This window comes from Mobula birostris, chromosome 5 (assembly GCF_030028105.1).
Source record: "Mobula birostris isolate sMobBir1 chromosome 5, sMobBir1.hap1, whole genome shotgun sequence".
Classification (NCBI taxonomy): Eukaryota; Metazoa; Chordata; class Chondrichthyes; order Myliobatiformes; family Myliobatidae; genus Mobula; species Mobula birostris.
Genome location: NC_092374.1, coordinates 78,242,106 through 78,264,882, shown reverse-complemented (window position 1 = coordinate 78,264,882; position 22,777 = coordinate 78,242,106). Strand labels below are relative to the sequence as shown.

Genomic DNA, 22,777 nt, shown 5'->3' with positions numbered 1-22,777 from the left:
ACTACCATTGGGGGATTGGTATGGGAGTCTGATGACCCACACTCAGACACAGCTTCTTCCCTTCTGCCGTCAGATTCCTGAATGGCCCATGAATGGTTTTTGAATTGAATTGACTTGACTTTATTACTTACATCCTTCATATACATGAGGAGTAAAAATCGTTATGTTACGTCTCTGTCTAAATGTGCAATTTATAGTAATTTATGATAAATAGTATGTACAATAGGACAGTCAATATAACATAGAAATACAGCTGTGTCAGCATGAATGAATCGGTCTGATGGCTTGGTGGAAGAAGCTGTCCCGGAGCCTGTTGGTCCTGGCTTTTATGCTGCGGTACCATTTCCCAGATGGTTGCAGCTGGAATAGTTTGTGGTTGGGGTGACTCGTCGGGCCTTCTTTACACACCTGTCTTTGTAAATGTACAGATTAGTGAGAAGTTCACATCTGCAGGTGCGCTGGGCTGTCCGCACCACTCTCTGCAGAGTTGTGTGATTGAGGGAAGTGCAGTTCATGTACCAGGCAGTGATGCATTTCTTAAGATTTGGGGACCCATACCAAACTTCTTCAACTGTCTGAGGTCAAAGAGGCGCAGTTGTGCTTTTCTCACCACACAGCCGCTGTGTACAGACCACGTGAGATCCTTGGTGACCACCTCATTATTAATCTTTTGCACTACATAGTAACTTTTATGTCTTACACTGTACCACCATGACAAAACAACTAATTTTGCGGCAACTGTCAGTGATAATAAACCTGATTCTAATATGTACAGATAGATAGTTGGTAACTTTTACCCAGGGTTGAAATGTCCAATGCAAGGGGTGGGGAGGAGAAGATGGCGACGTGAAGCAGCGTGCATGGCCAAATGTTATCGTATTTGTAAGTAGGATGCTGTGCGCAATCCTGATTTGATGGAGACGGACGTGAGAAGCACGGAGAAACATCTGGAGACACTTCTGAAATGCCTGCTTCGCTGCCGCTGCTACTGTGCGATTGAGAATCTCCAGAGGGGAAGGCCCCAAATCCTTGGCTTTGCCTATTGCCTGTTGCCGGGGCCAAGGTCGAAGCGCTCTGCAGAGATGGTGCTCGCTGTCAGAGGCTCAAAGTTTTCAGAAGGACTCAAGAGTCGGCTGTGGTCGGGTGCTTCCAAGGTGCTGCATCGGCAAGTTTGCGGTGCTGGAAGCTCATGGCAAGAAGGTTTTTCTTCCTTCTACCGTCTACGTAAGATGATCGGACTTTCGAGAGACTTTGAGACTTCTTTTTAACCGTGCCCATGGTCTGTTCTTTATCAAATTATGGTATTGCTTTGCACTGTTGTAACTATATGTTATAATTATGTGGTTTTTGCCAGTTTTTCAGTCTTGGTTTGTCTTGTTTTCTGTGATATCATTCTGGAGGAACATTGTATCATTTCTTCATGCACGTATTACTAAATGACAATGAAAGAGGACAGCGAGTCCTTATAATCTAACGTAATGTATTTAAGGTGAGGGGTAATTTTTTTCTTACACAGTGCTGGATGCTTGGAACACGCTCCCAGGGGTGGTGGTGGAGGCAAATGTCACAGAAGTGTTGAAGAGGCTACTCAGTAAGCACATGGAATGGGGTGGGTGCGAACACTGAGCAGCGGAAGGGATTCGTCTCTTTAGGTGTCATTGGTTTGATTAGTTCGGCAATTCTCCCGTGCTGTTCTGTTCTTTGTTCGTCCACAGCACAGCGTGCGGAAAGGCTTGCGCCGCCGCCCCTCGGATCGCCGTGTCGGTTGGTTGTTGTCATCGCGCACGCGTGGCTTCACTCTTCGGTTACTAGGCGACCAACCGCCTTCCAATCGGATGCCGGCATTCTCAGCTCGTCCCGGAAGCGAAGGCACGGAGCGGAAGCCGATCGTTGGTTCCAATTTAAATGATCGGTGTTTCCCGCTCACGGGGCTGGACTCATCGCAGTTGTGGGACATTTAAAAAAGCCGGCGTGTCAGGGTCTGGCGTCTGTCTGATTAGCAGGTTCGTTCTTCTACTTCAAACCATGTTGGTGTTGCATAGCAGGCCAATGCACTGCTGCCCTGGCTTGACCCACACAGGCTCTTTTGATAGTGTCCCTCACCCCACCACCCCAAATGCTTTCCAATTCTTAGCTCGCCTTCCCCTCCCCGAGAGGGCTGTTCCCACCTCGGCACGATATCTTCCGTTCGCGCCCTTCATTTTGTGCGGAGACGTATTTAGTGTGCCCGAGTTCATCCGACAGCTGCCTGGGGGTAACACGGCGCTGTTTGTTCACAATGACCGGCTGTGAAACGCAACAGTTGTGCCCCTCACTGTCCTGGTGTGCTTTGATTTCCCTACCCCGCCACCGAGCAGTTCAAGCCTTGCCTCTCAGTAGTTAAGTTGTCTTAAGCTTGTTTTCTTTCGCCACCCGCCATCGAGAGTCTGATGCCCCTGATTACAAACGCGTCTCGGTCCGTGGTCTCCAGCACGAAGTGGTCGCAAAGGCAGGGTGAATTTAAGAGTGAGCGGGAGGAAGTCAATAGTAAGTGTTTTCTAAAATTGTGTTCCTTTCATATAGCTTTCCATTAGGAGTTAGCTTGTTCACAGTTGTCGTAGCATGACATATAGGTTAAGCCAATGTTCCTTAAACATACAGTGATTTAAACTCCATAGTTCACTTGTGAATTGATTTTCTTTGGGAGATTATCTAGCCACAGGACTTTGAAAATCGTTTGACCACAAATTTCAAATTCCAAGCAATTTACACAAGGGAGTAAATGTTTTTTCTCTTGCAGTTCTGTTTTTGCAGTTTAATTCTGAAAATACATTTCTCCTTTCTATGCAGAGTTAAAAATATGTAGGAGTGAAGTAATGTCTGCTGCAGATCTTCAAGTTCCGCTGCGAAATTCTCTGGAAGGAACAGGTGACAATTCCCAGGTTGTTCAACTGAAAGGTAGTATGGGGTCAAAGAATATTATTCCAAAGTTGCCTTCTCGGGAAAAGCAAAATCCTGCTGGTGAAATCAAAAGGTAATGCAGTTGTGATGTTTATTATTGCTGGCCGCAGAGTTTATCATTTAATATGGTTAAAAAAATGAGTTGTTAAAGATCCTTCCTATTTTGCTTTTTTTTTTGGTATTTTTATTAATGCTTTTTACATAAAATTCATGAATAAAAATTTATCATTGATATAATTTGCTTTGCAACTTATGGCAAATAGTCTTACTGGATCTCCAGTGGAATCCTGTGTCTAAAGCAACTGTAAAAGTCACGGTAGCATAGCTGTTAGGATAACGCTTTAGAACACCAACCATCACTAATTGGGGTTTGATTCCGCCATCGGGGTTTGATTCAACCATCGGGGTTTGACTCTGCCATTGCCTGTAAGATGTTTGCACATTCTCCCTGTGACTGCATGGGTTTCCTCTCGGTCCTTTGGTTTCCTCCCACATTCTGAAGAGGTATGGTTAATATTAGTGAATACGCTGTCATGGCCCCAGAAGCATGGTGACCCTTGTTGGCTGCCCACCCCAATCCTTGCTCATTTGATATGGTGCCAAAACTATGCATTTCACTTGTGTTTGAATCCCATTGACCTGCACCCAGACCATAGCCCACCATAATCCTCCCATCCATGTACTGATCCAAATTTCTCTTAAATGTTCAAATTGAACCCACATCCACAACTTTCATTGGTACACTCACCACCCCCTGAATGAAGTTCTCCCACATATTCCCCTTAAACATTTCACCTTTCACTAGTAACCCTTGACGTCTAGTTCTAGTCTCACCCAACCTCATTTGCATTTGCCTTATCTATACCTCTCAATTTTGTATACCTCTATTAAAATCTCCGCTGATTATCCTACACTCCAGACAATAAAATTCTAACTTATTCAACTCTTCCATATAACTTGGGTCAAGTCCTGGCAACATGCTTGTAAATTTTCTCTGCCCTCCTTCAATCTTATTGATATTTTTCCTGTAGGTAGGTGACCAGAACTGCTCACAATACTCCAAGTTAGGCCTCACCGATGTCTTGTACATCTTCAACATAACATCCCAACACCTGCACTCAATGCATTGATAGATGAAGGCCAATGTGTTGAAAGTCTCCTTATGCCCCTATCTATCTGTCATGCTGCTTTCATAGCCATAGAGTACAGCATAGTAACAGGCCCTTTGGCCCATCTCGTCCATGCCAATCACAAACAAGAGAAAATCTGCAGATGTTGGAAATCCAATCAACACACACAAAATGCTGGAGAACTCAGCAGACCAGACAGCATCTATGGAAATGAGTACAGTTGATGCTTTGGGCTGAAACCTAGTCCTGCTGAAGGGTTTTGGCCCAAAATGTCAACTGTACTCTTTTTCATAGATGCTGCCTGGCCTGCTGAGTTCCTCCAGCATTTTGTGTGTGTTGCTCTAGTCTACGCTGAAACCATTTAAACTCCTTTCAAGGAATTTTGGATCTGAATTCTGAGATTCCTCTGATTTACCTTGCTCTTTGGTGCCCTACAACTTACTGTGCAAGTCCTACACTGGTTTGTCCTCCCAAATTGCAACACTCACACTAGACTGCATTAAATTCCATCTGCCGTTTTTCAGCCCAGCTTGCAGTGGTCCAGATTCCACTGCAAGCTTTGATAGTTTTCCTTGCTGTTGGCTGCATCCCCAATCTGAATGTTATCAGCAAATTTGCTGATCCAGTTTACTACTTATCATCAAGATCGTTGATATAGATGTCATACAACAACAGACCAGGCACTGATCCTTGCGGCACGCCACTAGTCACAGTTCTCCGGTCAGAGAGGCAACGATTTACTACATCTCTGGCTTCTCCTGCGGAGGCAATGTCTAACCCAATTTACTACCTCATCCTGAATGCCAAATCACTGAACCTTCTTGACCAGCCTTCCATGTGGGACCTAGTCTCGGGCCTTGCTGAAGTACATCCACTGTCTTGGCTTTATCAACCTCTCCTGGTAACTTCCTTGGAAAAACTCTTAAACTTGCTTAGGCACGTTCTGATGTGGAAGCATTGGAAAGGGTACAGAGGAGATTTACCAGGATGCTGCCTGGTTTAGAGAGTATGCATTATGATCAGAGATTAAGGGAGCTAGGACTTTACTCTTGGAGAGAAGGAGGATGAGAGGAGACATGATAGAGACAAGATACTAAGAGGAATAGATAGTGGATAGCCAGTGCCTCTTCCCCAGGGCACCACTGCTCAGTACAGGGGGACATGGCTTTAAGGTAAGGGGTGGGAAGTTCAAGGGGGATATTAGAGGAAGGTTTTTTACTCAGAGAGTGGTTGGTGCGTAGAATGCACTGCCTGAGTCAGTGGTGGAGGCAGATCACTATTGACATTAAGAGACTACTACACAGGTGTATGGAGGAATTTAAGGTGGGGGTTACATGGGAGGCAGGGTTTGAGGGTTGGCACAACTATGTGGGCCGAAGGGCCTGTACTGTGCTTTACTGTTCTATGTTCTATGACCTACCATGCATAAAGGATGTTTTAAGTATCTCTACTAAGACCTCTGCAATGTCTTTGTGGATGATGTCAGGACATCTTTCAGGAGGGTGAGAAATTGCATGGTGTCAGGTCCCAAAGGTGTACCTTGCAGGGTCCTGAAAACCTGTACTGACCAACTTAGGTGGAATGTTCAAGGCTATCTTCAACCTCTCACTGCTGCAGTCTGAGGTTCCCATCTGCTTCAACAGGGCAATAGACACACCAGTGCCAAAGAGAAACAAGGTGAGCTGCCTCAATACCTATCGCCAGGTAGCACTCGTATCTAGTGTAATGAGATGCATTGAGAGGTTGGTTCCGTCTGGATTTGGAGTTGTAATTTAATGCATCTACTTGAGTTGCTTATAACACACTTCCTTGTGTCACTTCAAAGCTTAGATGTGTGGCTTTGAGACTAAACAAAGTCAAGTTCTGCTAAGACACATAATAAATGGCAAGAATCTTAGGAGCATTGATATACAGAGAGAATTTGAGGTGCAAATGCATAGTTCTTTGAATGTAGCAACACAGGTGGACAGGGTAGTGAAGGAGGCATTTGGTCTGCTTGCCTTTACCTTGAAAGTTATGAGGGGGCATGGATGGGATAGATAGTCTTTTTCTACAGGTAGATGACTCTAGAACTAGAGTGGACCTGCTAAGGTGAGTGGAAGGAAATTGAAAGAAAATATGAGGAGTAAGTTTTTCTACACAAAAGGGTAATGGTTATCAGGGCTGAGCTGCCAGAGATGATTGCAAAGGCAGATAAAATTATGATTTAAAAAGGCATTAGGTAGGGAAGGTATAAAGGAATCTGGGCCTAATGTAAGCAAATGAGAATAGTGTAGATGGGTATCATAGTTGGCATGGTGATGTATATTAAAAGGTCCTTTTCTGTGTCAACTTAAAATCGTTGCAGCTACAGTAGCTTTTTCGGTATTGTGTCCTACTGCCTGGCTAATGTCCTAACCAGGTTACTAATTTACCAAAGGAACTTTATCCAATAGCTTCTGAAAGTTTATAATTTACATTCATGGATAGAAAACTAACAACTGCTGCCACCTCTTCAAAATATTAAAGCAGATTCACTAGGCATTTGTTCCAAATTCATGCTTTTTTCTTTCTGAGAAATTGAATTTTCAAGCTGTTTTCAATCCTGAACTTCTGATTCTAGACAATACATTTCAGGCTAACTGTTCTGCCATTCCCTTGTTTCCATATCTCATCCTCCTTAAATGGCAAGGTGATTTTTTTTTAAATCTAAGGGAAAGGTTTGTGAATTGAAAGCACCTTGGATGCTTATTATTTGGGTACCTTACATGTTGTCACCTACTTTTTTTTAAAAGCTCTGGGATGGAAATAAACAACAGGAATTCTGCAGATGCTGGAAATTCAAGCAACACACATCAAAGTTGCTGGTGAACGCAGCAGGCCAGGCAGCATCTCTAGGAAGAGGTGCAGTCGACGTTTCAGGCAGAGACCCTTCGTCAGGACTAACTGAAGGAAGAGTGAGTAAGGGATTTGAAAGTTGGAGGGGGCAACTTTCAAATCCCTTACTCACTCTTCCTTCAGTTAGTCCTGACGAAGGGTCTCTGCCTGAAACGTCGACTGCACCTCTTCCTAGAGATGCTGCCTGGCTTGCTGCGTTCACCAGCAACTTTGATGTGTGTTGCTGGGATGGAAATGATTTGTTCCTGGGACCTGTCACTCTTGAGACAAATTACTTTACCATTACTGTGTTTGAGGTTATCCCTCCTTTGGATGTGTGGTATTCTGTCCTGATATTTCTTTTTACAGTTTGCAGAGTACCATTAATCAGCTCCAGAATCAAATTAAATATCTGCAACCTGTGGATGGGAGTTTCAATCCTACAGATTTCAGGTGGAGACTGAATAAAGTGGAAAAAGAAAAATTGGAACTAGTCAGCAGATTTAATGAAGAGGTATTACTTTATTACTTTACTACATTACTTTCTTGTCACCAAACAATTGATACTAGAGCGTACAATCATCACAGCGATATTTGTGCTCTCTGGAGTACAAATCAATAGTAAATATAATAAAAATTTAAATTATAAATCATAAATAGAAAATAGAAAAGGGAAAGTAAGGTAGTGCAAAAAAAAATCGAGAGGCAGGTCCGGATATTTGGAGGGTACGGCCCAGATCCGGGTCAGGATCTGTTCAGCAGTCTTATTACAGTTGGAAAGAAGCTGTTCCCAAATCTGGCCATACGAGTCTTCAAGCTCCTGAGCCTTTTCCCAGAGGGAAGAGGGACAAAAAGTGTATTGGCTGGGTGGGTCGTGTCCTTGATTATCCTGGCAAAACTGCTCCGACAGCGTGCAGTGTAAAGTGAGTCCAAGGACAAAAGATTGGTTTGTGTGATGTGCTGGGCTGTGTTCAGGATCTTCTGCAGCTTCTTCCGGTCTTGGACAGGACAACTTCCATACCAGATTGTGATGCACCCGAGAAGAATGCTTTCTACTGTGCATCTATAAAAGTTAGTGAGTGTTTTGGGGGACAGGCCAAATTTTTTTTAGTTTTCTCAGGAAGTAAAGGCACTGGTGGGCTTTCTTGGCAACGGACTGTGCTTGGTTGGACCAAGTCAGGTCATTTGTGATATTGACCCTGAGGAACTTAAAGCTTTTGACCTGTTCCACCTGCGCACCACCGATGTAAATTGGATCGTGTGGTCCGCTACTCCTTCTGAAGTCAACAACCAATTCCTTCGTCTTGCTGATGTTGAGGGATAGGTTATTGTCTTCACACCATGCTACCAGGTTCTTAATTTCCTCTCTGTTCTCAAACTCATCATTACCCGAGATACGGCCTACAATTGTGGTGTCATCAGCAAACTTATATATTGAGTTTGATGGAAACTTGGCTACACAATCATGGGTGTACAGTGAGTAAAGCAGGGGGATGAGTACACAGCCTTGTGGGGCACTGGTGCTCAGAGTGATTGTAGAGGAGATCTTGTCCCCTATTTTTACAGACTGGGTCCTGTCTGTGAGGAAGTTGAAGATCCAGCTGCAGATCTGAGTGCTAAGGCCCAGGTTCCGGAGCTTAGGAATCAGTTTATTTGAAATGATGATATTAAAGGCAGAGCTGTAGTCAATGAAAAGGAGCCTTACATATGCTTGTTGCTAGGTATGGTTGTAAAATCACTTGTAGGTACATTTAGTTTTTGGTGAAATTATTGTCTTTTATAGCATCAATTCGAGTATGATGTATGTTGAGTAAACTGTAATTTTTAAAAACTATTTCTCTGAATAATTTATTTCTTTTTTGTTATGCTGTTGTTTGGCTTGGTGGCCCAGCTTTAAAGATTGTGATCATTGGTATTGCCTCATGGCAGTGATTTAACAATTATTTTTTATATGAAAAGCACAAGAGGGTCTGCAGATGCTGGAAATCCAGAGTAATGCACAGAAGATGCCGAAAGAACTCGGCAGGTTAGGCGGAATCTATGGAAAGGGATAAACAATCTTTTTATACTTGTGTAGTATCTTAAGACCATAAGACACAGGAGCAGACCAGGCCATTCGGCCCGTCCAGTCTGCTCCACCATTCCATCATGGCTGATTTATTATCCCTCTCAATCCCAATCTCCTGCCATATCCCTGGAACTTTTGATGCCCTTACTAGTTAAGAATCTGTGAACCTCTGCTTTAAATATACCCAACAACTTTGCTTCCACGGCCATCTGTGGCATTGAATTTCATAGAATTATCACCCTTGGCTATCGAACTTCCTCCTCTTCCTATTCTAAAGGGATGTCCTTCTTTTCTGAGGTTGTGCCCTTTGGTCCCACACTCTCTGTAGGAAACATCCTCTCCCTATCCACTCTGTCTAGGCCTTTCAATATTTGATAGGTTTCAATGCGGTCTCCCCTCATTCTTTTAAACTCCAGTGAGTACAGGCCCACAGCCATCAAATGCTCCTTATACATTAACCCTGTCATTCCTGGGATCGTTCTTGCGAACCTCCTCTGGACCCTCTGCAAAGCCAGTATACGATTTCCTTGATAAGCGGCCCAAAACTGCCTAAAATACTCCCAAGTGAGTATACCTTATAAAGCCTCAGCATTCCATCCTTGCTTTTGTATTCTTGTCCTCTCAAAACGAATGCTAACATTGTATTTGCCTTTCTTACCACTGTCTCAGCCTGTAAGTTAAATCCTGCACGAGGACTCTCAAGTCCCTTTGCATCTCTGATTTCTGAATTTTCTCCCCATTTAGAAAATGTCAGAAAATCCTTTCACTAAAATGCATGATCGTACACTTCCCCACACTGCATTTCATCTGCTACTTGTTTGCCCATTCTCCTAATCTAAGTCCTTCTGCAGAGCCCTTGCTTCCTCAACTCTACCTGCCCCTCCATGTGTCTTTATATTGTCCACAATTTGGCCACAAAGCAATCAATTCCATCATCCAAATTATTGACATAGAACGTGAAAAGAAGCAGTCCCAACACCAATCCCTATGGAACACCACTAGTCACTGGGCAGCCAACCAGAAAAGTTCCTTTTATTTCCACTATTTGCCCTCCTGCATGTCAGACAATCTTCTATCCATGCTAGTATCTTACCTGTAATACCATGGGCTCCTACCTTGATTCGCAGTCTCACGTGAGCACTTTGTCAAAAGCCTCTGAAAATCCAGGTAAACAACATTCATTGACGTAGTTTGTCTGTCCTTTGAGGAAATAACAGGCAGGATTCCAACAGATTTGTCACATATGATTTCCCATTTGGAAACCCTGCTGATTTTGGATTATCTTATCACGTACCTCCCAGTAACTTGCAACCTTATCCTTAATAATGGACTTCAACATTTCACCAATCACTTAAATCAGGCTTACTGGCTTATAATATATGAAATTTTGCAGAGAATAGAAATAATTGAACTAATTCTGGTATCATGTACTTCTGATTATAGGACTAGGAGGATATGTCATATGAATGCATGGCTGAAGAGAGGGCTTTAGGTTCTTGGATCATTGTTTCTGGTGGGATCTATGCAAAATAGATGGTTGCATATGAACCAGAATGTTTTCAGTGTACTTGTGGGGTGATTTCTTAATGCTGTCAGGTAGGGTTTATCTAATTTACTGTTGGTGAGGGATCGTTGTGAGTTATAGTCAAATCGAGGATGTCTAAGTCCAGTTAGCAGAGCGGACATGGGTGTGATAAGGCACGGGGGAGAATGGAAGGTCAAGATGCATCAATTTAATGCAAGATGTTGGGCTTTTGAGACCGATGAATTGAAAGCATTGATTAGCATATGGGAATATGATGTTACTGTTAGAGAAACATGCTTGGAAGAAGGGGAAAAACTGGCAACTCAACATTCCAGAGTATATAATTTTTAATGTAACACACACAGAATGCTGGAGGAGCTCAGTAGGTCAGTCAGTGTGTCAGAGGAGATATAAAAGTAATGTTGCATTGTGATATTGATTAGCGGCTCCCACATCTGCTGTAATGAGGAACAATATTGTGGACGGCTCTCCAAATGAGGCTGTATCAATACAGTTTAAGAACTAAGGGGTGATCACTTTTTTTTGGGGGGTATACTACAACTCTTCTAATAGCCAACGTGAAATGCAAGAGTAGATATGTAAACAAATCACAGAGGGATATAAGAAATCTATCCCAGAGTATTAAGGTAAATGTAAAAGGGAAGTCAACTTGCTGAGTTCCTTTAGCATTTTGTGTGTGTTGTTCAAGATATCCAGCATCTGCAGAATGTCTGTACATAGACTTTAGCAAGTCTCTTGACAATGTTCTGCCTGAAAAACTTGTTCAGAAAGTTTGGGCAGGTGGGATTCATGGTGCTTTAGCAAATGGATTCAAAATTGGCTGAGTCTCTTCAGTACTGGAAAACAATGAAGCAGGGGGAATTGGTGGAGGTGTGGCGGCTTGGCCACGCAGCAAGCGAACCGGCTCTAGCAGTGGCCGGCGAGCCCGCAGCCAGTGGCAACTGAAAGGGCTCTGAGTGCGGGGCAGACCTCTGCCTGGAAGCCGATGTCACTTCCGCCCGCAAAGGGTGGGGGTTGCTGGGAGCGGGTTACTTAAGTGCGCACCGATTCAAACAGTAAACAGTTCAACCAGACCCTGCTTGACTCAGTGTGCTGTTTTCGCTCATCGCGTATCAGTGCGACTACATTGGTGACCCCGACGGTCCAATGGTATTTGGACCCAACATGAATGACTCAGCTCTGCAGAATGCAGTTTCCCTTAAACTGCCGACCTTCTGGACCACTCAACCCCTGGTCTGGTTGAGCAAGCGGAGACCCAGTTCCAGGTCAGGCGAATTGTCTCAGGTGCCACCAGGTATTACTACGTGGTGGGCGCCCTTGACCAGGAGACAGCGGGCTGCATTATCGACTTTCTGCATCAGCCGCTGGCAACAGACAGGTACGAGGCACTCAAGGCCCTGTTAATCTGCACACTTGGCCTCTCCCGCTGCGAACAGGCCGCACGGTTACTGCACATGGACGGTCTGGGCGACCGCGCGCCATCAGCCCTGATGCGTGACATGTTGGCACTGGTAGATAGCCATAAGCCTTGCCTGCTGTTTGAACAGATCTCCTTGGAGCAAATGCCAGAAGACATCCGCCTCCTGCTAGCAGATGAAGACTTCAGAGACCCGCGCTGGGTGGTTGCCCGCACGGACGTGGTTTGGTGCGCCAAACAAATTGGTGGAACCACCATCGAAATTAGTGCTGTGGCACGGCGGGAAGTCCAGCCCTCCCACACCCCAGCAGCGGAGCACGTAACACCCACACCAAGGGACGGCACCACTTCTGAGTCTTGGTGTTTTTATCATCAAGGGTGGGGTTCCGGAGCCTCCCGCTGCCAACCGCCATGCTCGTTCCATGGGAAATGCCGGGACCAGCTGTCGCTGATGGCTACGGTGGCTGGTCACCGTGATAGCTTCCTCTACATTTGGGACAAGCACTCCGGGTGTAGATTCCTGGTGGACACAGGGATGGAAATCGGTGTCCTACCCCCCTCGAGCCACAATACCCGAACTAGAAGAACAGGACTAGAATGTACGGCAGCCAACAGCAGCACCATCCGCACCTAGGGCACAAGAACCATCCCCTTGCAGTCCGGTTCCAACCGCTTTACGTGGACATTTACGCTGGCCGCAGTATCACAGACATTGTTGGGTGCGGACTTCCTCTGCGCCACACTGCCTGCTCGTGGATTTGAAGGGACGACGATTGGTCAATGCGAAGACATTCCAGACTTTCTCCCTCGGTGAGGCCAGGTTACCAGCCCCGCACCTGGACTCTGTCACTTATTCCGACAATGAGTTTGCCAGAGTGTTATCGGAGTTCCCATTTATCATCACGCTGCAGTTTTCCTCAACAGACCCCAAGCACAGCCACACAGGGACCTCCCCTTCATGCTCAGGCCCACAGGCTACTGCCCGACAAGCTCCGCCTCACAAAGGAGGAATTCAAGAAAATAGAGGAGATGGGGATTGTGCGGCGTCCCAACAGCCTGTGGGCCTCCCCATTCCATATGGACCCCAAGTCCGCGGGAGGGTGGAGATTGTGCGGCGACTATTGGAGGCTGAACGATGCCACCACGTCCGATCGCTATCCGGTACCGCACATCTAGGACTTTATGGCCAACCTGCACGGGTTGCGCATCTTTTCAAAGATTGACCTGGTCCGAGGGTATCATCAGACCCCAGTCCTCCTGGATGATGTGCCCAATTCAGCCCTCATTACCCCCTTTGGCCCATTCGAGTTCCTCAGGATGCCGTTTGGACTCAAAAACGTGGCGCAGACTTTCCAGCGCTTGATGGATACAGTAGGGCGAGATCTGGACTTTCTGTTCATCTACCTGGATGACATACTTATCGCCAGCCGCTCCGGCCAGGAACATCTAGCACATCACCTGGAAGGGAGAGAGTTCACGGTCTTCGCAGACCACAAGCCCCTCACTTTCGCGTTTGCCAAAGTGTCGGACCCGTGGTTGGCCCGCCAACAACGCCACCTGTCGTACATCTCGGAGTTTACCACCACGATCAAGCACATCTCCAGAAAGAACAACGTGGTGGCAGACATGCTGTCACGAACCTCTGTCCAATCAGTCTCTGGGGGTGGATTATGTGGCGTTAGCTGAGGTGCAACGGCTGGGCGGCGGGATGCCAGTGTACCGAACTGCAGTCTCAGGACTCTGCCTCGAAGACATATCCATTGGGCCCGAAGGTAAGAAGCTCCTTTGCGACGTGTCCACCGGGCGACCTCGGCCCGTTGTCCCGACCGCTTGGAGGCGCCACGTTTTCGACGCCTTGCATGGTTTAGCCCACCCTTCCATCCAGGCAACCATCCGGCTGATCGCAGATAGGTTTGTGTGGCACGGCCTACGCAAGCAGGTCGGGCACTGGGGAAGGACATGCACGCACTGTCAAATCTCCAAAATCCAGAGGCACGTGAGGGCCCCACTGCAACCCTTCCAGCCGACACACAGGAGGTTTGAACATGTCTACATGGACATCGTCGGCCCACTGCCGGTTTCGAGAGGAGCGAGATACCTGTTCACCATGGTGGACAGGTTCACGAGGTGGCCGGAAGCTGTTCCACTCGCTGACACAGCCACGGAGACATGCGCCAGAGCCCTGATTACCACCTGGGTGGCACGGTTCGGACTCCCAGCCCACGTCACTTCAGACAGGGGTGTGCAGTTCACATCGGCTTTGTGGTCTGTGCTGGTACAACTCCTCGGAACCCAGCTCCACCAAACGACTGCTTACCATCCACAGTCCAACAGCCTGGTGGAACGTTTCCACAGGCACTTGAAGTCAGCCCTGATGGCACACCTCCGAGGGCCAGATTGGGTGGATGAACTCCCCTGGGTGCTGCTTGGCATCTGCACAGCACCCAAGGAGGACCTGGCCGCATCATCAGCCGAACCGGTTTACGGTGTCCCGCTCACAGTTCCCGGTGAGTTTGTGCCAGCACCCCGTGGCCCGGAGGACACACCTGCTGGGGTCCTAACTAAACTCCAGCAGCGACTTGGAACACTTGCTCCAGTCCCGACGTCCCACCACGGAACAACACCCTCTTTCGTGCCCAGGGACCTACAACAGAGCGAGTATGTTTTCATTCGCTGAGGTGCGCACAGACCACCCCTGCAGCGACCATACGAGGGTCCTTACAAGGTGGTGTGCCATAATGGAGCAACCTGCATTGTTGACATCAGGTCGTGAAGAGACTTTTACCATTGAGCGTCTCCAACCAGCGCATCTAGACCTTGAATGCCCGGTTGCAGTACCACCCCCACGACGTCGAGGCTGGCCACCTAAAAGAACTGAAAGTGTGCAGGCTGTGGACTCTGCACCGCCGGTTCTGGGGGGGTGGGGGAGGGTCATATGGCGGCTCGCCAACACAGCAAGTGAACCGGCTCCAGCAGTCGTCGGTGAGCCCGCAGCCAGCGGCAACCGAGAGGACTCTGAGTGCGGGGCAGACCTCAGCCTGGAAGCCGACGTCGCTTCTGCCCCGCAAAGGGTGGGGGTTGCTGGGAGCGGGTGACTTAAGCACGCACGGATTCAAACAGTAAACGGTTCAACCAGATCCTGCTCGACCCAATGTGTTGTTTTCGCTTGTCGCGTATCAGTGCGACTACAGAGGTTTGTTTTTCTGACTGGAAGTCTGTAACCAGCGGGGTGCTGCAGTGACTGGTGCGGGGACCATTGTTGTATTTCACATACACTCAGTGGCCACTTTATTAGGCACACCTGTGCACCTGCTTGTTAATGCAAATATCTAATCAGCCAGTCATGTGGCAGCAACTCAATGCATAAAAGCATGTAGACATGGTTAAGAGATTCAGTAGTTGTTAAGCCCAATCATCAGAATGGGGACAAAATGTGATCTAAGTGACTTTGACTGTAGAATTATTTTTGGTGTTAGACGAGTTGGTTTGATCTTTGGGGATTTTCACGCACAACAGTGCCTGGAGTTTACAGAGAATAATGTGAGAAACAAAAAATCTAGTGAGTGGCAGGTCAAATGGTTCAATTTAATATCAGAGAACATATATAGGATACATCCTGGAGTTCTTACTCTTCACAGACATCCATGAAACAAGAAACCCCATAGAATGAATGATAGAAACATCAGAACCCTGGGGCCCCCCTCCCAAATTAGCAGCAGCAGAACCATCAATCTTCCCCCACCCCCGCATGTGTGCCAGCACCCGACCCCCACCACCCCCAACATGCAAACAGTAGCAAAAGCCCCCCAAAGAGACCTTGATAAAGAGTCCATCAAAAACTACAGTCTATAACCAAGCACTTCTGTACCTCAAACAGACACTCTCTCTCCATTGAGGGAGAGCGAGGTTGCTCCTGCAACAACGAGAGCGGAGACCAGCAGCTCGCTGTTCTGATGTAACAATCTTCCCCGTCACTTCTGTAAGCCCCCCGACTTGAGGACAGACAGGCTCTCATGTTCCATCAAAAGAAATTGAGGGATCACTCGAGTGCAGGGGCATTTTTCCAACAGCAGTATACACTGCTTGCTGTCCCCTGCTGTTTCCATCTCCCATGACGCTTCAATCGGCAAAATCGGCGAGGATTCAGATCGTCTATGGGGAAACTCCCCAAAGGCGCACATTTCCCAGGTGTTCCTGGAGATAGTGAAGCACCAGGCCACAAAGCCAGTTCGATAACCTGCAATAGTTTGAACTATAGCTCACAGACTCTGACAGAACCCCAGTCACCTTGAAAAGAAAGGAAAGACATTAGAGAAGAAGATTAAGCTGTTTTGTGGATGAACTGGAAGAAGTTGCCCGGGTCTGCAAAAACTGCCGGTGTCATCGGTGGGCAAAAGTGTCATCATGTTAATGAGAGTGATTAGAGAAGAATGGCCGGACTGGTTCAAACTGACAGGAAGGCCACAGCAACTCAAATAATCATGCGTTACATAACAATGGTGTGCAGAAGAGCATGTCTGAATGCACAGCACGTCGAACATTGAAGTGGATGGGCTCAGCAGTAGAAGACCACACTGGGTTCCACTCCTGTAGCTAATAAAGGGGCTGCTGGGTGTATATAAACAACTTTAGAGTTGTCTGTGGTATGATAAGCAAGTTTGATGACACATTTGATGGAGTTGTAGAGGCTGGAAAGTTTGGAGCACTTGCGGATGGAAATTAATACAGATAAGTCTGAGAGAATGCATTTTAGTTTGTCTTGTACTGGCTTGACTTTATAGAAGAAAGGACAGGGGGCCTTAGAAGTATTGATATGCAGAGGCAATTTGGTGTACAAGTTCTTAGCTCTCTGAGAATGATGAAACAGGTGGATAGAGTAGTGAAGGAGGTAGTTAACTTTATTGCCTTCGTATAGAGGGTTTTTGAGTTTAAGTGTTGGGACTTATTGTAACTGTACAAAACATTGGTTAGGATATGAGCAACACACACAAAATGCTCAGGAGCTCAGCAGGTCTGACAACATCTAAGGAGGGAAATAAACAATTAGCGTTTAAGGCTGAAACCCTTCATTATGACCAGAAAGGGAAAAATAAGAAGGTGGGGAGAGGAGGGGTGTATTAACTGGTAGGTGACAGGTGAGGTGAAGGGGAAGGTTGGTGGTTGGGGGAAGGGGATGGGGTAAACAATGTAAGGAGGTGATAGGTGAGAGCATTAAAGAAGAAGGAATCTTAATAGGAGAGGAACCTAATAGCAGACCATGAAATAACGATAAGGAGTTGGGGAACTGGAGAAAAGTGATGTGCAGGTAATGAGGGTGGGGAGGGGAAGAGAAGGTGTCAGAGAGCAACCAGAATGAGAGGAAACAAAGAGAGTGGGATGTTGGAAACAGAGGGGAGTGGTTACCAGAAGATGGAGAAATTGATGTCCGTGCCATCAGTTTGGAGGCTATCAAAGGCGGGATATGAGATGTTGCTCTCTCGACCTGCAGTTGGCTTCATTGTGCAGTTGAGGTGGCTACAGGCAGGCATGTGCAGTTCTGGTTACTAGGCTATAGAAAATATATGGTAGCACGGCGGGGTGGGGGGGGGGGAGTGCAGAAGGGTCTCTAGGTTGTTGACTGGAATGCACAGCCATGCTGGTGGCTGAGGAGTTACCTTCTGGAGGTTTATAATGGAATATTTCAATTTCTCAACTTTTTAGATAGTTAATAATATTCTTACTGGACTCCAATAGGAACAGTGCTGCCCCATTTTAAAGAATATAGCAGGGCAAATAATTGCAATGTCGGCTGGAGATTACTTTGGAAATAATGACCTTTTTAAGTTGCAAGCTGGTTACAGAAGATTCAATATTGTTTAATGTCTTTTCCAGAACTCAATTGTAAAGGGATAAGAATGGTCTCTAAGTTAGGTTCCTGAACAGGATAAAGGCCAATTTCAATATTTTTACACAGGACTTGGCAAAGTAGATTGGGAACAGTTAATTGCAGGATGTTGTTTAAGGGAAGTAATGAGTTTATGACCTCTGTATTTATTTATGGTGGGAAATGAGGATGATAAATACAAGTAAATTTGTCAAGGAATATCAAGGATTGGATAAAGGGAACATAAAGGAAGCAACGTGGGGCACAAATCCTTAGCACCACAAAAGTGACTAGGGTGGTAACTAGGGTAGCCATGAGCACCCGTATGGGTCCTAGCTATGCCTGCCTTTTTGTTGGCTTTGTGGAACAATCTATGTTCCAAACCTATTCTGATACCTGTCCCCCACTTTTCCTTCGCTACATTGATGACTGCATTGGCGCTGCTTCCTGCACGCATGCTGAGCTCGTTGACTTCATTAACTTTGCCTCCAACTTTCACCCTGCCCTCAAGTTTACCTGGTCCATTTCTGACACCTCCCTCCCCTTTCTAGATCTTTCTGTCTCTATCTCTGGAGACAGCTTATCCACTGATGTCTACTGTAAGCCTACGGACTCTCACAGCTACCTGGACTATTCCTCTTCTCACCCTGTCTCTTGCAAAGATGCCATCCCCTTCTCGCAATTCCTCTGTCTCCGCCGCATCTGCTCTCAGGATGAGGTTTTTCATTCCAGGATGGAAGAGATGTCCTTTTTTTAAAGAAAGGGGCTTCCCTTCCTCCACCATCAACTCTGCTCTCAAACGTATCTCTCCCATTTCACGTACATCTGCTCTCACTCCATCCTCCCGCCACCCCACTAGGAATAGGGTTCCCCTTGTCCTCACCTACCAGCCTCCGGGTCCAACATATAATTCTCCGTAAACTCCCCACCACCACTACCCTCCTCCGGTTGGCGGAGCTGGTTCTCACACTTAATAACTTCTCTTTTGGCTCTTCCCACTTTCTTCAGACTAAGGGTGTAGCTATGGGAACTCACATGGGACCAAGCTACTCCTGTCTCTTCATTGGTTATGTGGAACAGTCTGTGCTCCAAACCAATTCTGGTACTGCTCCCCAACCTTTCCTTCGGTACATTGACGACTACATTGGTGCTGCTTCCTGCACCCATGCTGAGCTCGTCAATTTCATCGACTTCCACCCCGCCCTCAAATTCACTTACTCTATCTCGGACACTTCTCTCTCCTTTCTCGATCTCTCGATCTCCATCTCTGGAGACAGACTGTCCACTGACATCTTCTACAAGCCCACTGACTCTCATAACTATCTTGGCTATACCTCTTCCCACCCCACCACGTGCAAAAATGCCATTCCCTATTCCCAGTTCCTCTGTCTCCGCCGCATCTGCTCTGAGGATGAGGCTTTCTGTTCCAGGACATCTCAAATGTCCTCTTTCTTTAAGGATCGTGGTTTCCCCTCTACCGTCATCAATGATGGCCTCACCCGTATCTCCTTCATTTCCCGCACTTCGGCCCTCACCCCATCCTCCCGCAACCACAACAGGGACAGAGTTCCCCTTGTCCTTACCTACCACCCCACCTGCCTCCGGATCCAGCACGTTATCCTCCACAACTTCCACCATCTTCAACAGGACCCCACCACTAAGCACATCTTTCCGCAGGGATTGGTCCCTCTGCGACTCCCTTACCCGCATGCCCATCCCCACTGATCTCCCACCCGGCACTTATCCCTGTAAGCGTAAGTGCCACACCTATCCCTACACCTCATCTCTTGCAACCATTCAGGGCCCCAAACAGTCCTTCCGGGTGAGACAATACTTCACTTGTGAGTCTGTTGGGGTCATCTATTGCATCCTGTGCTCCCGGTGCAGCCTCCTCTACATCGGTGAAACCCGGCGCAGATTGGGGGACCGCTTCATCGAGCACCTCCACTCTGTCCGCCACAACAGACAGGATCTCCCGGTAGCCACCCACTTCAACTCTGCTTCCCATTCCCATTCAGATATGTCCATACATGGCCTCTTCTACTGCCATGGTGAGGCTAAACTCAGGTTGGAGGAGCAACACCTCATATACCGTCTAGGTAGTCTCCAGCCCCTTGGTATGAACATAGAATTCTCCAACTTCTGGTAATTCCCTCCCCCTCTATCCCTATTTTGCTCTACCCCCTCCCTCATGGTTCCACCTCCTTCTTCTACTACCCATTGTTTTCAGGGCTATGATGTCAATGCTTCCTCTCCCCCACCCCTTTGTCTTTCAGATTACTGGTCTTTCAACTGAAGCTACAAGCATTCTTCAAATCCTTCCCCATCTTTCATTCTTCAGTCCTGATAAAGGGTTCGGCCCAAAACGTCGACTCATCGTTTCTGACTGATGCTGCCCAACCTGCTGAGTTCATCCAGCGTACTGAAAGTGTTCCTTCCTCATATAATTCTCCGTAACTTCTGCCACCAAAAACAGGATCCCACCACTCACATCTTCCCTCCCCCCCACCACTTTCCGCAGGGACCGCTTCCTACACGACTCCCTTGTCCATTCGTCCCCCTATCCCTCCCCACCGTTCTCCCTCCTGGCACTTATCCTTGTAAGCAGAACAAGTGCTACACATGCCCTTACACTTCCTCCCTCACTACCATTCAGGGCCCCAGACAGTCCTTCCAGGTGAGGCGACACTTCACCTGTGAGTCGTCTGGGGTGATATACTGCGTCCGGTGCTCCCGATGTGGCCTTCTATATATTGGTGAGACCCGACGCAGACTGGGAGGTAGTTTTGCTGAACACCTACGCTCTGTCCGCCAGAGAAAGCAGGATCTCCCAGTGGCCATACAATTTAATTCCACGTCCCATTCCCATTCTGATATGTCTATCCACGGCCTCCTCTACTGTAAAGATGAAGCCACACTCAGGTTGGAAGAACAACACCTTATATTCCGTCTGGGTAGCCTCCAACCTGATGGCGTGAACATTGACTTCTCTAACTTCCGCTAATGCCCCACCTCCCCTCGTACCCCATCCGCTATTCATTTATATACACACATTTTTTCTCTCTCTCCTTTTTCTCCCTCTGTCCCTCTCACTATACCCCTTGTCCATCCTCTGGTTTCCGCCCCCCCCCCCCTTTTCTTTCTCCCTAGGCTCCTGTCCCATGATCCTCTCATATCCCTTTTGCTAATCAACTGACCAGCTCTTGGCTCCATCCCTCCCCCTCCTGTCTTCTCCTATCGTTTCAGATCTCCCCCTCCTCCTCCCACTTTCAAATCTCTTACTAGTTCTTCTTTCAGTTAGTCCTGACGAAGGGTCTTGGCCTGAAACGTCGACTGTACCTCTTCCTATAGATGCTGCCTGGCCTGCTGAGTTCACCGACAACTTTTATGTGTGTTGCTAGGGCGCTAAAGGTGGCTTTTCTTAGTCAGGATTGAGCTTGAGAGTCAGGAAATTATGTTGCAGCTTTATAACGCTATACTTTGGTCAGATCTTAAATACCTGTTCATTTCTGGTCATCTGATTATAGAAATAATGTGGAGGCTTTGGAGCGGGTATAGAAAAGATCTATCAGGATGTTGCCTGCAATTAGAGGTCATGTGCTATAAAGAGAGATTGAACAAACCTGGGTTGTTTTCTCTGGAGCAGTGGAGGCTGAGTGGTGGCATGGTAACGTAGTGGTTAGCAGTACCTGTGACCTGGGTTCAATTCCCACTGCTGTCTGTAAGGGGTTTGTACATTCTCCCCATGACTATGTGGGTTTCCTCTGGGTGCTCCAGTTTTCTCCCACAGTCCAAAGACGTACCAGTTGGTAGGTTAGTTGGTCATTGTACATTGTCCCGTGATTAGGCTAGGGTTAAGTTGTGGGTGCTCGACAGTGTGGCTCGAAGGGCCTATTCCGCGCTGTATCTCAATAAATAAAAAAAAAGGCCCAATAGAGGTGTATAAATTTATGGGAGGCATAGCCAGAGTAGACGGCCGGTATCTTTTTCCCAGAGCCAAATATCTACTACCAGAGGACATGCGTGTAAGGTGAGGGGCAAGTTGTTTTTTTTTGACATAGAATAGTGGGTGCCTAGAATGCACTACTGAGATAGTAATGGAGGCAAATATGAGAGAGGTGTTTAAGAGTTTCTTGGATAGGCACATGAATCTGTGGAGAATGGAGGAATATAGTCATTGAATAAGCAGGAGGAGTTAGTTTATTTGGGTTTTTAATGACTGGCTTAATTAGCCTTGCACAACACTGTGGGCCAAAGGTCCTGTGCTGTGCTGATCTGTGTGCAGTTGGCTGGTCCGAGAACTCACAGAAAATGGGCTTTTAGGAGTATAGGAGGGTACTTGGAAATTGGCATGGCAAGAGTGGACAAACAGTATCACTGCCAGATAAACTTGAGGAAAACAGTAAACTTTTTATAATTATTAAGGGAAAGAAGATGTCTCATTGGGGATTAAAGGGGCAATTTGTGCATGGAGACAAAGGACATTGGTGAGATTTTAAATGAATACTACTTGTTGGTACAGATCCACAATCCTTTATCTGAAATCCTTGGGGCAAGTTGCATTTCGGAATTCAGAATTTTTCGGATTTCAGACCCCCCGCCCCAGTACCAAAAAACAAGTATACTCAAGTCCCTTATTTAACCTGTCTTAGTCCGGTGGACTTTAGGACCCAGTGGTGCACCAAACCTACACACACCCTCCTGTATACTTTAAATCTAGATGATTTATAATGCCTAATACAATGTAAATAGTTGTTATACTGCATTGTTTAGGGAATAATGACAAGAACAAATTTTATTTCCAACAAAAACGTTCAATAAAACATAAAAATATACAGCTTCAAACGAACCAAATCAAACACATGGTAAATGACTTATTGGAATAAATGTAGAACGTCACTGTCACTATAAAACTTCAGTAACTTGTCTTTCTGTTTATTTAAATCATATACAGTGG

General features: G+C 46.6%; 1 protein-coding gene across 2 annotated transcripts in view; it reads left to right on the top strand.

Moving 5' to 3' along the window:
• The first annotated feature begins 1,865 nt into the window (after positions 1-1,865).
• Positions 1,866-22,777, top strand: part of ccdc171 (coiled-coil domain containing 171) — a 478,351-nt gene continuing 457,439 nt past the window's right edge. For both annotated transcript variants that reach the window (XM_072258224.1, XM_072258225.1), the window contains exons 1-3: positions 1,866-2,003; positions 2,830-3,013; positions 7,296-7,440. In XM_072258224.1, coding sequence (XP_072114325.1) covers positions 2,856-3,013; positions 7,296-7,440 — 303 coding nt within the window. In that variant the 5' untranslated portion in view covers positions 1,866-2,003; positions 2,830-2,855. The remainder of the gene's footprint in view (positions 2,004-2,829; positions 3,014-7,295; positions 7,441-22,777) is intronic.